This window comes from Magnolia sinica, chromosome 17 (assembly GCF_029962835.1).
Source record: "Magnolia sinica isolate HGM2019 chromosome 17, MsV1, whole genome shotgun sequence".
NCBI classification, from domain to species: Eukaryota; Viridiplantae; Streptophyta; class Magnoliopsida; order Magnoliales; family Magnoliaceae; genus Magnolia; species Magnolia sinica.
The window spans coordinates 20204723-20219158 of NC_080589.1; the positions used below are offsets into that span (position 1 = coordinate 20204723).

Consider the following 14436-nt stretch of genomic DNA (forward strand, 5'->3'; position numbering starts at 1 on the left):
ATAGCGCACGCTACAGGGGAAAAACGCTATTTCCAGCACTACGTAGTGAAATCGCTACGCTACGCTACCGCTACGAACGCTATTTGATACACTGTGAAAAATACAAAGCATTTGTTGATTCTCATCGCAAGTTTCGTGAATTCCAAGTAGGAGATTATGTCATGGTTCGTATGAGACTTGAACGGTTCCCACATGGGGCCATTAAAAAGTTACAAGCGCATAGCGCAGGACCATACAAAATAATGTAGAAATTGGGGCCTAATGCATATATGGTAGACCTTCCACCTACCATGGGAATTAGTTCTACTTTTAATGTGGAAGATCTAGTACAATACAAGGGTCTTGCTACTTCGCATGTTGATCCATCCACAGACCCTCCCACAGACCATGACCTAGTCGCAAACCCATGGCCCCTACCTCACTAATCTTCCTAGCCATTACCACCTTTAGCCTCCCTGACTACTCGAAGCGAACAGATAGAAGACATACTAGATGCACAAGCAATTTCCACTCGACATGGGGGATTTTAGAAATTCCTTGTCAAGTGGAAGCACAGGCCGATTTCAGATAGTACGTGGATTGCAGAGAACGAGCCACATCATTTAGATCCAAACATTTTGGAGCGCTATAGGAGTTTTAGTCCACCAGAGGCGAACTCTTCTCACCCGAGGAGAGTTAATGAGGACATCACTTCACGTACACCTTTACATACGTATCATAGGAGAAGGCAGGCCGCACCAATTTCCCAGTGGCTAGGTGAGTACCCGTGATCGTGCTGAAGATCCCATGTGCATATGCGAGCATCTGAAAGACTTCACACTGGGAAGATGCACATTGGTTGCTTTATGGAGAGATCTAGACCGTTGGATTAGAGAGCCATGACGATCGGGTCGTTGGATCACATGATCAGGCCATTGATCGTAGATCATCCATATCAGTTTTTAGACTTTATCATCTTTTAGGATTTAGTTTTTGATTATTTTATGTTTGGACACATTATGAGTGTTTTTAGTTGATTTTATTTATAATAGGGCTATTTTCGTTAATATTCACAAGACAGGGTGATTATTGTAATTATTGAAACTTCTTAGAGCTATAAAGGGGGGGGGGTGCGTGTGACTCTCTCCCCCATTGGATTTTGTAAAAAAAAAAAAAAAAAAAGGAAGAAGAAGAAGAAGAAGAAGCTTTGCTCTCTTTTCTTCTTCTTCCATCTTCATGAGATTTGAAGATACTTCCATGTAATTTGGAAGGGAGACTAGTGTAAGGCTAATCTTCATCAATGGAGGTGCGAGGTCTCCATCTATCCTCACATCACCATCTCTTCATTCTCCATCCAGGTATTTTCTTCAAAGTACTTCGATTCTCCCATCCCAAATCTCCATCTTCTTCTAAACCTACCTTTCCCATATCTATTAACAATCCAAACCCTAAAAGACCTAAACCCATCCAACCTAGCCACACGTGTGCCATACGGCCACACATGTGAACCCCTCGGGTTGGCCGTATGACCACGCCTTGCCCCTTTTGGTTTCCCATCACCCTCAAAATCAAAACCCCTTCTTGCTTTCCCAAAACCCTAACCCTAAACCAATAAATCCCTAACTTCCCTACTTTCCCAAATTACCAAACCCTAGTTTCTCCCATTCTTCAATTCATCCAAAATCCTTACAATCTTTATAACCAAAGCCTTAATTCCCACATCTTCATACCTCAAACCTTTAACCCCTTTAATCAATTTGATCCTATGAACTGTAATTCCTAGATTTCTCCAATTTCGTAAAACCCTAATTTCACCCTAGGATGTATTAGGTTTTCTACTTTGAGATAAGCTTTCCCAATGCTAATCGAATGTCCCTACATTCATTAGATCATAGTTTCCTTTTATTTGATGATCTTGTGTGATGATGTTAGTAACCTAAGCTAGGATTATGCACGATGTTCTTTTGGTTTTCATGGTATCTGTGATGATTATGGCAAGTTTTGTTTTTTGTTAATTATCTTAATTTTGCTACTTGATCTCACATGATATTTGGTTCATGCATCGATTTTACATCACATAACCTTGAAGTTCTTCAACTTTACGGCGTTAAAAGCAATACCGGCTTGGTACAACCACTTAGAGATATACTAACTTATGATTTTCCTATCTTTTTGTTTACAGTGGTTTTCCAAAGTAATTCGTGCGGATCTTTTGCCATTACCCCTTTGGTCAGTCACATCCTCAGTGTATGGTCTACACCACCTATCCATTGGCCCATACCCATAGGCTATTTTAGTTGTCAATGGTCTAGATCGCCCTACGGACGAAGGTGGTCTACAAGCATCCAAATCAACAACATCAATGTCTTCATATGCTTCTTTTTACATAAACTCTTCTTGGATAACTACAGCATCATACCTTTTTTTAGCATGCTTGTCCATGGACTCCATAATTTATTTTCGGATCTCTGGAGTAACATTGGGACATCCTCCTGCATTTGATCCCAGGGCATGTGCAAGGTGTTGCTTATGCCGGTCAATGTCATCAGAATTACAAACCCTCATAGATCACATACTATCAAAGACTTTTCAATAGTACTACGATAGCTCCCATACTTCTAACCTGAATCATTTGACTTGGGTCTTAAAGAAGAAGATTAGGAAGAAGCGATGATGAATGAGAGTTAATGTTGAGTCGACTAAATAGACATTAAATATTAATTAGCAATCGAAGAGCTAAATAGTAATTACTACAGGACTTCTGATAAATTAGTAATTAGTAAGTACTATATTTCTACTTCTTGTAGTAAGTGTTATAGTTATGAGAAACAATATTAAGTAGTAACTAGTTAGTAACCATAGTTCTGCTGCTAACCAGTGTTTTTAGTATCTTGTGATATCACCGATGTCCCACAATATATCTGTTATCCCAAATGGGTGACACAAAACCCAACTTTAATATCCATTTTTCATGGTAAACGTGCAACGTATCACATGATATTGCGATATCCACAATTTATTGCGATACAACTCCCCCTTCATAAATGTGTAATTTATCATGCGATATATCGATATGGGGTGCGATATCGAAAGGAATAAAAGGAAATCGATGCTATTTTGTCTAAAAAATCACATAATTTTTTATTTTTTATTTTTTAACTTCCTAATACATTAGTAGGTGATTTTGACCGGTCTGCTCTAGTTTGTTGGAAGAAAATCTTCGAAATTTCTCTGAAATTGTGATTGGAAGCTTCTTGGGGTCGGATTCTAAAAGGTGTGTTTTTTTAGTTTTGATTCATTTTTATATATTGTAAATAGTGTCAAATGGTAAGAAATCCATAATTTTTCATGTTAAATTATAGATTTGGAGCTTCGATTTTGAAATTTGAGGGGGATGGACCGAGTTGCGGAAAATTGGAGAAAAAATCAATATTTTTTTCCCAAATTGGTTGTAATCTTAGTGTCTAAACACGAAATAAAACATGCATATAACCTAATCTACACATTCTTGGCAATTTTGGGAATTTAAATAATAATAATAATAATAATAATCAAAATCCACAGGTATATTTCTAGTTTTCTACTTGTTCTTTTGCTTTTGAATGTAATGCTTGTGTTTCCATACATGTCTTCTTACATTTATAAGTTTTATGAATTGACTTGAATATAATTGTATAAGTTCAGCCAAATAGCACATAGATTAAGACCCTAAACAAAGGAACCTATTATGTGCACTTATTTTTGTGACTTTTTTTATTTTTTAGTGTGCATTGGTGTCTTTTTTAACAATCCCTGAAGTTTCATTGAAAAATTCAACCAATTTCCCAGTGTTTCCAATTGTTTTCCAACAACAATGATAAATTACGCAATACAACTGATATATCCCACGCGATGACCGACATGTATCTGTATCCCAAGGGTGTGATACATTATGCAATAAGAATATGAAAACATTGCTTCTAAGTAGTAACTATTAAATATTATAGTTATGATAAACAATATTTAGTAACTAAGTACTAAACTACTAGTACTACTAATTGCTAAATGTAATAGAAATAAGAAACTTCAAAGTAGAGAGAGAGAGTCTCACTATACTGGTGTTACAAAAGTTGTAAAAGAGAGAGAGTACTATAGTTACACTACCTTGTAAGAGGAGAGAGGGAGAATAATATAGTTATACTATGCTTGTGTGTGAGTTACACTACCTTGTAAGAGGAGAGAGGGAGAATAATATAGTTATACTATGCTTGTGTGTGTGTGTGTGTGGGGGGGGTGTCTGGAGAGACAGAGAGAGAGTTGGGAGACTAGAGAAAAAAAAAATAGAAGTCTTGCTTGAAACTTGATTCTTGAATCCTTCATCTTGTCTTGAGTCTTGAATCTTGATTCCTTAAAATCTTAGAAAAAAGAGTGAAAGAAAGAAAGAAACTTGATATCAACTCTTGTCTTGTCTAGAATCTTGAATACTCTTGTAGTCATCTTGTCTTGAACTCTTGTAAAAAATTAAACTTGAAAAAGAGAATAAACAAACAAACGACAATATACAGATACACATACAATATACCACAATCAAGCTTAAAAAGGATCAGCAAATCAAATAGAAAATTAGCAAGCCAATATATTGAGATTTGAGATTTGAGTAAGAGAGAATGAATCAAAGAGTGAGAAAGCAAAAGAGAGAATGAGAGAGAGAATAGAAAGAGGGAATGAGAGAGAGAGAATGAGAGAATGATAGTAACTACTAACTAGTAACAAGTAAATTATTAATGACTAATGAGAGATTATGAGAATGGTAGAGAGCTAGAGAATTAGAGATTAGAGATTAGAGAGAATGACAGGCTTGAATGCACAAGCCACAAACACAATCCTTGATCTTGAATCCTTAATTCTTCATTTAAATTCCTTAGGTCTTTGCCTTCTTCTTTTTCAAGAAAATCAAGTGTGTGTGTGTGTGTGTGTGTGTGTGTGTGAGAGAGAGAGAGAGAGAGAGAGAGAGATTATGAGAGCGGAAGCTAGTTTAGGCTTAAAAAGCTTCAGGGTGAAAGAGAAAGAGAAATGGAGAGAAAGGCTTAAGAAAATGGCATAAAGCCATATGCGATTGCATATGCTTCTTATGGCTTATGTCATGGTTGCATATGTGATCCCAGCCCAGTTATGGCATTGTGTGATTGCATAATCGATCATACGATCGCACATGACAATATGATCATAGTTTCTTTTCTTCTTTTAATCTTATTTCATCTAACATGTCTGTTACATTCAATGTTTTAAATATCGACGATATCGGTCAATATATCCCACAATATATCTTGTATCCCACCCGTGCGATACGAAACACACGGGTAGTGTGATATATCCCACATGTTCGATCTGGTGAGCATTTTCGAATTTCGATCCTTTTATTTTCTGTAAATCATGTTAAATTAGTGTCAAATTGTTACAAATCCATGATTTTTCATGTAGAGCTTCGATTTCGAGATTTAGAGGAGATGGGGCCGAGTTGCAGAAAATTGAAAAAAATCAAAATTTCCCAATTTCTCGCAAATCATTTGCAATCTTGTGTCCAAACATAAAATCAAACATGTATGTAACCTAATCTTGTGATTCTTATTTTGCTTTTAAATGTATTGCTTGTGTTTCTACACGTCTTCTTACATTTATAAATTATATGAATAGACATTGAATATACTTGCATCAATTCAATTAGACAACGCATAAATTTAGGACCCCATACAAAGAAAACCTATTATGTGTACTTGTTTTTTGTAATGTTTTGATTTGTAAGTGTGTATTGATGTCATTTTTTACAATCACTGAAGTTTCATTGAAAAATTCAACCAATTTCCTAATGTTTCCAACAACAACGATACACTACACGATACAACTGATATATCCCATGCGATAACCGATATGTATCCGTATCCCAAGAATGCGATACGTAACACGATGCCGATATTTCGAACACTGGTTACATTACCTTATGGTGCCTCCTCCAACATTGTCAAACTTGGTACCATTCAGCCTAATGCGTCTGTGTCATTATCCTGTCTTATATGCCCCTCAATTTTCCTTCAATCTTTTACTGTTAAGTAAATTGTCTAAATTGCTCTTTCACCTTTTTTCCTTCCTATTGTGTTTTTCAAGACCTCAAGACGGACTGGATGATTGGTGGAGGTCATGAGTCTATACTATTCGGAGAGAATCAGTAGGTGCTAGTGCTACATTGCTTCCCGAGGATCCTACAATCTAGTGGCATCATTGTTAGGTCATCCATCTCTCACAAAACTACAGACTCTTGTTCCATTCCTTCTAAGTTATCAAGTTTGGAGTGTGAAACATGTCAGTTGAGTAAACATTATAGAGTATATTTTCCTTCTAGATTTGATGAAAGAAGTGATGCCCCATTTAAGTTAGTTCATTATGTGTGTGACGACCAACTCAAGTTGCTAGTTTGTTAGGTTTTAAGTGCTTTGCTCTATTTATTGTTGATTATCCCACAATGACTTGGTTATATCTTATGAAACATAGGTCAGAAGTGTCTTCTGTATCTCAAAACTTTCATAGTGAAATAAAAACTCAGTTGAGTACAAACTTATGGATACTTAGATCTGATAATGCTTTGGAATTTATGTCTAAGGATTTTCAACCCTACTTACAATGTCAGGGTATTATTCATCAAACTTCTTATGCTTACATACATTAGCAAAATAGGGTAGCTGAATGCAAGACATCTAATGTCACTGGTGCTTTGTTATTGGAAATGACTGTCCACGGTCTTTCTAGGGTGTAGTTCTTATCGCATGTTATTTAATAAACTGAATGCCTTCTTCAAATTGGATAGAAAAATTACATTCTCTTCATTGTTCCCTGATCGGCTAAGCTTTTCTGTTCCTCCCAAAATCTTTGGCTGTATTTGCTTTGTTCACCTATTTAGGCCTATCCAAGATTTTTTATTTTTATTTTTTTAAATCGAGTTTTGTTAAATGCATTTTTCTGGGGTACTCCCGCACTAAAAAAGGCTATCAATGCTATTGTCCTTCACTTAAAAAGTATTTTGTGACAGCTAACATAACCTTTTTTTAGAATGTCCCATTCTATATTAATATTGAACATGTTGTATAAGTCACTCATCTAGAAGTTCATTTACCTACGTGTTTCTAACCAATTTTGTAATTGAGTCGCCACCTCAGAGGGATTTCACGCAAACATATTACAGGAAAAGGATAAAAAACCAAGTATTACATATCGTTCCCTCTCACTCTATGCCGACGTGTACTGCACCTATTGAGGTTCCAGCTTCTTCTGTGTTTATAGAAGATATCAATGATCTATATATTGTTGTTCATAAAGGTAAGTGTTCATGTGTTCCACATTCTATTTCCAACTTTGTTACCTTTAACCACTAATCCACCAATTATCAAAAGTTTGCCCTTGCCTTATCTGTTGTTTCTATCCCTATGTCAGTTCAAGATGCATTATTGGACAAAAATTAGAAAAGGGCTATGGATGAGGAGATGAACGCCATGTATTCCAATGGTACATAAAAGTTAATTAATCTTCCATCCAGTACGACACCAGTTAAATGTAAGTGGGTTTACACTGTTAAGTTTGTCTGATGGATCTACTGACTGTTATAAAGCTAGGTTGGTAGCCAAGGGATACGCCTAGGTTTATTGAGTAGATTATCTGGATACTTTTTCACCGGCAGCTAAACACAATATGGTTCAAGTCGTTATTTCTATGGCTGTCAATCGTGATTGGCCTCTCTTTCAGCTAGACGTAAGGAATGTGTTTCTGCATGGGGACTTGCAAGAAGAGGTATATGGAGCAACCTCATGGATATGTTGCTTAAGGGGAGTCTTCCAAAATGTGCACATTAAACAAGTCTATTTATAGGATGAAATAGTCACCAAGAGCCCAGTTTGAGAAATTCAGCAATGTGGTAATATTTTATGGGTTGAAGAAAAGTAAAGTAAATCATTTAACTCCCGACATACAACATCTGGTCATATTGTACTTGTTGTATATATGGATGACATTGTAGTCAAAACTCACAAGTGATGACTTGGAGGGTATTGATAAACTGAAGTCATATCTTCACTCTCAGTTCTAAAGTAAAGACAGTGGTTTGCCTTGGTATTTTCTCGATATTGAAGTGGTGAGATCTAAAGTTGGGATAAATTTATGCTAGAAAAAATATTTGTGATTTGTTGAAAGAGACATGCATGCTTGGTGCCAAATCCACATATGTACTAATGGATTCACATCTCAAACTCGATATGGAAGGAGAGTTATTAACAAGAATGTTGTTAAATGGCATAAGCAATCGCATGTGACCCAAGGGGTTGTGCACATATGTGATCGCACAACCTCCAAAACTTCTTTTTAGAAAATTTATATAATATATATATATGAAAAACAGAGAATGGTTAAAATTATTAAAAAATACGTAAAAATGCTACAAGTACAAAGAATTGTTTTTTATAATTTTACTACTAATTTTATTAAAAATCTATTATATTTATTACATGTATTAAACTATAATAAGTCAACTAACAAGTACTCAAATGAATACATATAGTAAAAAATGTGAAAAAACAACATAGAAATTTTATTGATGAGAGTATTATAGAGAGAGAGTATGAGAGTTAAGTGAGAATGAGAGTATTAGAATGAAAGAGTAAAAGATTTAAGAGAGAATGAGAGAGAGTAAGAGAGTTAACAAAGAGAATGAGTATTAGTTTGTGTGTGTGTGTGTGTGTGTGTGTGTGTGTGTGTGTGTGTGTGAGAGAGAGAGAGAGAGAGAGCAAGAGAGTAATAGAGAAAAGAATATGGGGGGGAGGGGAGTGCCTATTTATAGGCCAAAAAATAGAGAAAAGAAAGCAAAAAAAAGTCCCAACGGTCAGAAATTTGATTAGTTAATGCAGGGGCATTTCACACCAGGCTCAAGTGGGGTAGCCCGTGGGATGCGAGGACACTCTCGGGGTGGGTGGCCCATGTGATTTGGGGCCTACGAGCCCACGAGGGGGTTCGGCCAAGGTCCTAACCCATGAGATGTGAGGCCTGGGCTATGAGATAAAGGGATTAATTCGTCATACTCTAACAGTTCGAGCTTTTAGAGCAAGTGGTTAATTGTCCTACATCAAATTGGTATCAGAGCGGGAGGTCGCATGTTCGAGACTCCTCACCGGGGGTGATTAATGCAGGGGCATTTCACACCGGGCTCGAGTGAGGTAGTCCGTGGGATGCGGGGACACACTCGGGGTGGGTGACCCATGTGATTTGGGGCCCACGGATGAGGTCTCGTGTTTGAGACTCCTCACCGGGGGTGATTAATGCAGGGGCATTTCACACCGGGCTCGAGTGGGGTAGCCTGTGGGATGTGGGGACACACTCGGGGTGGGCAGCCCATGTGATTTGGGGCCCACAAGCCCACGAGGGGGGTTCGGCCGAGGTCTTAACCCATGAGATGTGAGGCCTGAGCTATGAGATAAACGGATTAATTCGCCATACTCTAACAATTCGAGCTTTTAGAGCAAGTGGTTAATTGTCCTGCATCATTAATATACGATGACATAATTGCATAATTGCGGCTTAAGCAGTCACATACTTCTTTGTGTGACCGCATAATGCCTAATGGTACAGAAACTACATATGCAAATATGGCATGTATGCAGTCCATGGTATCCAGATGGCATATATCCTGATATCTATAGAAGACTCATTGGCAAACTTATCTATTTAATCATTGATAGATCTGGCATTGCCTTTTCTGTAAGTATGGTTAGCCAGTTTATGCAAAATCTCAAAGTCATACATTTAGTTGCAGTTATCAGGATTCTTAAATATTTGAAGTGTGCACCTAGGAAAGGTATCTTCTATAGGTCTCATAGCCATCTTGAGGTAGCTGGATATTCATATGCAGATTATGCAACGTTGAGATGTGACAAGCAGTCAACTAACTGCACCTTTCTTGGTGGAAATGTGATCACCTAGAAAAGCACAAGGCAGAATGTTGTTGCCAGGTCTAGTGTTGAAGCATGATATAGAGCGACAACACATACAACTTGTGAACTTGTCTGGTTGAAAACTTCTGGAAGAGTTGGGATTTGTGATTCGAGTTCCAATGTTTTATACTGCAACAATTAAGTTGCTATTCATATCGCCAACAATCCATTGTTTTCTAAGAGAACAAAGCACATTGAGGTCAAAACTGCCACTTAATTCGGGATAAGATATCTCATAAATAAATTTTCACTCCATATATTTCTTCCCATGATCAGATTGTATATTTGTTTACCAAAGCACTCGAGAAGTTAGTTAGAAAAGCTTACATCCAAGTTGGACATGCACGATATCTATGCTCCAACTTGAGAGGGAGTATTAAATGTTAGATGGATCTATGTGTGGATTTTGTGGATTGCTTGGGCTTAATTTATGTTTTGGGTAGTATTTAGGCCCATGGGTGGTTTGCTTTATGTATTACTTAAGCAAGGTGGGTATTTATTTTATTGCTTAAACAAGTAATCCTAATAAAATGGAGAGGTGGGATATGTATGGGCTCAACTAGAGCAACCGTCCCTCTGTCCTCTCCTTTTCTATCATTTTCTCTTCTCTTTTCTTTTCTTTCTATTAATCTCACAAATTCACACTTATCATAACAATTAGACAAACATGAGATAAAAATACCATGACTATGCAACATTCAACAAGTTCTATGAAGTGCTGTTATACATATTGCAAATGCATATGTTGATTAGGACATTTGATCTGGTACTGAATGGACAGGCCATAGGTCAGAAAATATGGTGATTGGACAACCATGACAATTCGGTTCTTGAGTCTTTTCCCACTGAATGTAGACTGCTGCTCATTTATTGAGAGAACTGTCCCCTTTCAGGCCACCAGTCGAATGGAAACCAGTCTTGTCAAGTTGATTTTTTATCTACGGCCCATCCATGTGGTAGTCCACCAAATCGAGAGCCTGATCACCATACAGCAGTGCTGTGCGTGGTAGAGATGTTATTGTGAGAACTTCACTGAGCTCCATGATGCACACATGCCTAGCATTCTTCAATACTGATGCCAGCAATGTCTGTGTTCAGTTACCTGGTCACAGCTGAATTTGGGTGCCGTCTTACGCGATGTTGTTGTCTACCATCAGCTCGAGAAGAACTTGGCATCCGAATCAAAGTCACTGGTAAATTGAGAATCTCGGCCCCACAAACATCACACATCCTGTTGCCTTTAATGCCAAACCATTTCATTGCACATTCTTCGTGTATAAGCCTGAGGGCACCTTTGCATCTGCACTCCAATTGGAGTGAACTTCCCCCCTCGCTCAGATCGTCAAGACAAACCCTGCAAACTGCATCCTCTTCGGGAATCTCTTCATCACCATCTCCCAAATGAGCCGGACTTATTAGATCTAATTCAACAAGCAACTAAATACATTACAGAAGATAAATGTGCAAGAGCTTTGCTGGGCCCACATGTGTGTACAATAAATCTCATGTACACGCCGCATATTTGCCAGCATGGTACAATAGGTCCGAGATCCAATCCATCATCATCAGAATAGTACCACCATATTGACGCCCTAGCCCAAGAGTCAAGTTGATCAACTGGTCATGTGGGCCGCAGTTTGCAAAACAAATGTACACCTCCGAAAAACTTGGCTGAAGTTTTCTAACCCATCCCCTGGCTTCCAATACTGGGGCACTAATGCTGATTGGACCAGATTTATTTTTGGGAAAACATGTACAAGGCCAGACCAACCTGATGGATGGATTAGATCTCGCACCTATGCACCATGCTGGTATGTGTGGCACGTAGAGGAGCTTTATTGCACATGCATGTGCTCTTAACAAAGCTAAATGTGCAAATAGAAAGAGAAAAGCAATCATTTAGGCTTCGAAAAAGGGTGATGACACCAATAAATTGGATAATGATTCAGCTGCAATCTTGGACTCACAAGTTGGTTCGTGCCTGGTACTATTTAGAAAATTGTACCCAGTGTCAAATGTCAAGCTGTTAATTTCTGAACATGGAGATTGATCCAGACCATGCAATCAAGGAAACACCTCTTGGATGAGCCATCATCATCTAAGCCCTACAATTAATTGGGTTTGGCTACATGAATATTGTTCTGTCATTCCACTCTATCAAGGGCCATCCTTACTGTTAGACCATAAGTCATAAATTCTTTCTTTACTACATCCATCCACATCCTTTTGGGTCTTTTAGAGCCTTGAACTTGTACCAACTCACTCTTTCTAACTGGCACGGTTCTTGGTCTTGTACATGACCAAACCATGTAAGTCTACTTTCCCTCATCTTATTGCCTATTGGTGTTACTGCTAAGTTCCCTCGAATACATTCATTTCTAATTCCTATCATTCCTTGTCTTGCCACTCATCCATCTAAACATCCACATTTCACCTACATTCATCCTATGAATATGTTTTTCCTTAATTGCACAACATTTTGTCCCATAAAGCAAGGTTGGTCTTATAGCTATCCTATAAAATTTCCCTTTTGGTTTGAGTGGTACACGGCAATCACATAAAACCCCAAAGGCATATCTCCATTTCTTCGACCCAGCTTGAATTCTAGGGGCAACATTCTTCTCAATTTCTTCACTATCACGAATTATTGACCCAAGGAATCAAAATGGTCATTTTGGGAAACTTCTTGCTTAGCAATCTTTAACTAATTCCTCATTTTCACTCCAACTATTACTGAAATTGCACTTTATATACTCTGCTTTTAGACTAACTAATTTTAAATCCTTTAGATTCTGAAGCACCCTTCCACAACTCTAGCTTTGTGTTTATGCCGTCCCCCGTCTTGTCAATCAAAACTATGCATCTACAAGCAACATACATCATGGGATCTCTTTCTGTGAATGCCTCATTAACTCATCCATGACCAATGCGAGAAGGTATAGGCTCAATGTCAACCCCTGGTGCAAGCCTAAAGTAATTGGGAACTCACTTGTATCTCTAATAGTTGTACTCACATTTGTTATTACTCCCCCATGCATATCCTTAACCATGTCAATATATCCCCTAGAAACTCTTTTCTTTCCCAACACACACCAAATTAACCCTCTAGGGACCCTATCTATATACTTTCTCTAAGTCAAGAAAGACCATATGGAGATCCTTCCTCTCCATAGATTTCTCCATCAATTGTTTAAGTAGGAAAATAGCTTCAATGGTAGACCTCCCAGGCATGAAACCAAACTAATTTTCTAATACATTCGCCTCATGCCTTAGTCTTTGCTCAATCACTCTCTCCCAAAGTTTCATAGTATGGCTCATAAGTTTATTCTATAATAGTTACTACAACTTTGTACGTCTCCTTATTCTTATAAATAGGTACCATGATACTTTTCCTCCATTCATCTAGCATTTTCTTCGCCCTTACAATCTTGTTAAACAACTTTGCCAACTAAAATAACCCAGTATCTCCCATATACTTCCATACCTCTGTTGGTATACCATTTGGTCCGTAGAACTTTCCTATTTTCATCTTCTCAAAGCTTCTTTCACTTTCAATATCGTAATCCTACAAAAGTATTTATGGCCTTTGACGTCATTTGAATTTATAGTCCTTTTATCCCTGAGCTCTTATAGTGGTTGTCATTTAACAAATTCTGAAAACAGCTTCTCCACCTTTCATTTATAGTCCTTCTATCCCTTTGGTTATCACTCGTAATGCATCTAACATGAGGTCCCTTCCCTCTCTTTCTCACCTTCTCTTGTTCCAATCTATTGTAAAGACCATCATAAGCATTAAGTTTAGCCTTACTACTTTATTAGCAATCTTTTTAGCATTTCTATAGTGTTCAAAATTTTCATTGTTTCTAGTCCCTTGCCACACTTTGAAACAAGAATTATTCTTGTGAATAGCTTTTCATATGTTGTCATTCGATCACCAAGTTTCCTCACATGATTGGCTTTCCCCTCTAGATACTTCTAAAACATCTTTTGTCGCTTTCCTAACGCACTCGACCACCTCATTGCACATAAGATTTACTTCTTCCTCAACATTCCACTTCCCTTCTTCCATCGATTTATTTATGAATAACATTTGTTTGGATAGTACGCTAGTATTTGATTTGTATGGAAGGATATGCATATACAGCCGTGTATATATCTCTTAGGATATGCATCTCATTATATAAATGTTGGTTATTGTTATTGAATGATAGACACAATCTTCCACCATGTAGTCTCTCAAGTTATCATGGCATATCCTAAGAAATATATACACTTGTATATACATATCCTTCCATAGAAATCAGATTTAGCAGATCTATCCTAACAACAATATTCTCTCCTTGTAAATTCCACCACGTAGTTTTTTACTCCTATTAATTTCACTCCCTTTCTTCTATTTCTTAATGTAAACAACCATAACCATTAAACTATGTTGCACGATCAAACTCTCTCC

At 37.5% G+C, this 14436-nt stretch overlaps 1 protein-coding gene across 10 annotated transcripts in view; it reads right to left on the reverse strand.

Moving 5' to 3' along the window:
* Positions 1 to 14436, reverse strand: part of LOC131231641 (uncharacterized) — a 78506-nt gene that overhangs the window by 35295 nt on the left and 28775 nt on the right. For all 10 annotated transcript variants that reach the window (XR_009164484.1, XR_009164482.1, XR_009164483.1 and 7 more), the window contains one exon: positions 11086 to 11404. Coding sequence is in view for 7 of the 10 variants with exons in the window: in XM_058227903.1 (XP_058083886.1) it covers positions 11086 to 11404 (319 nt within the window). In the remaining 3 variants the exon portion in view is untranslated. The remainder of the gene's footprint in view (positions 1 to 11085; positions 11405 to 14436) is intronic.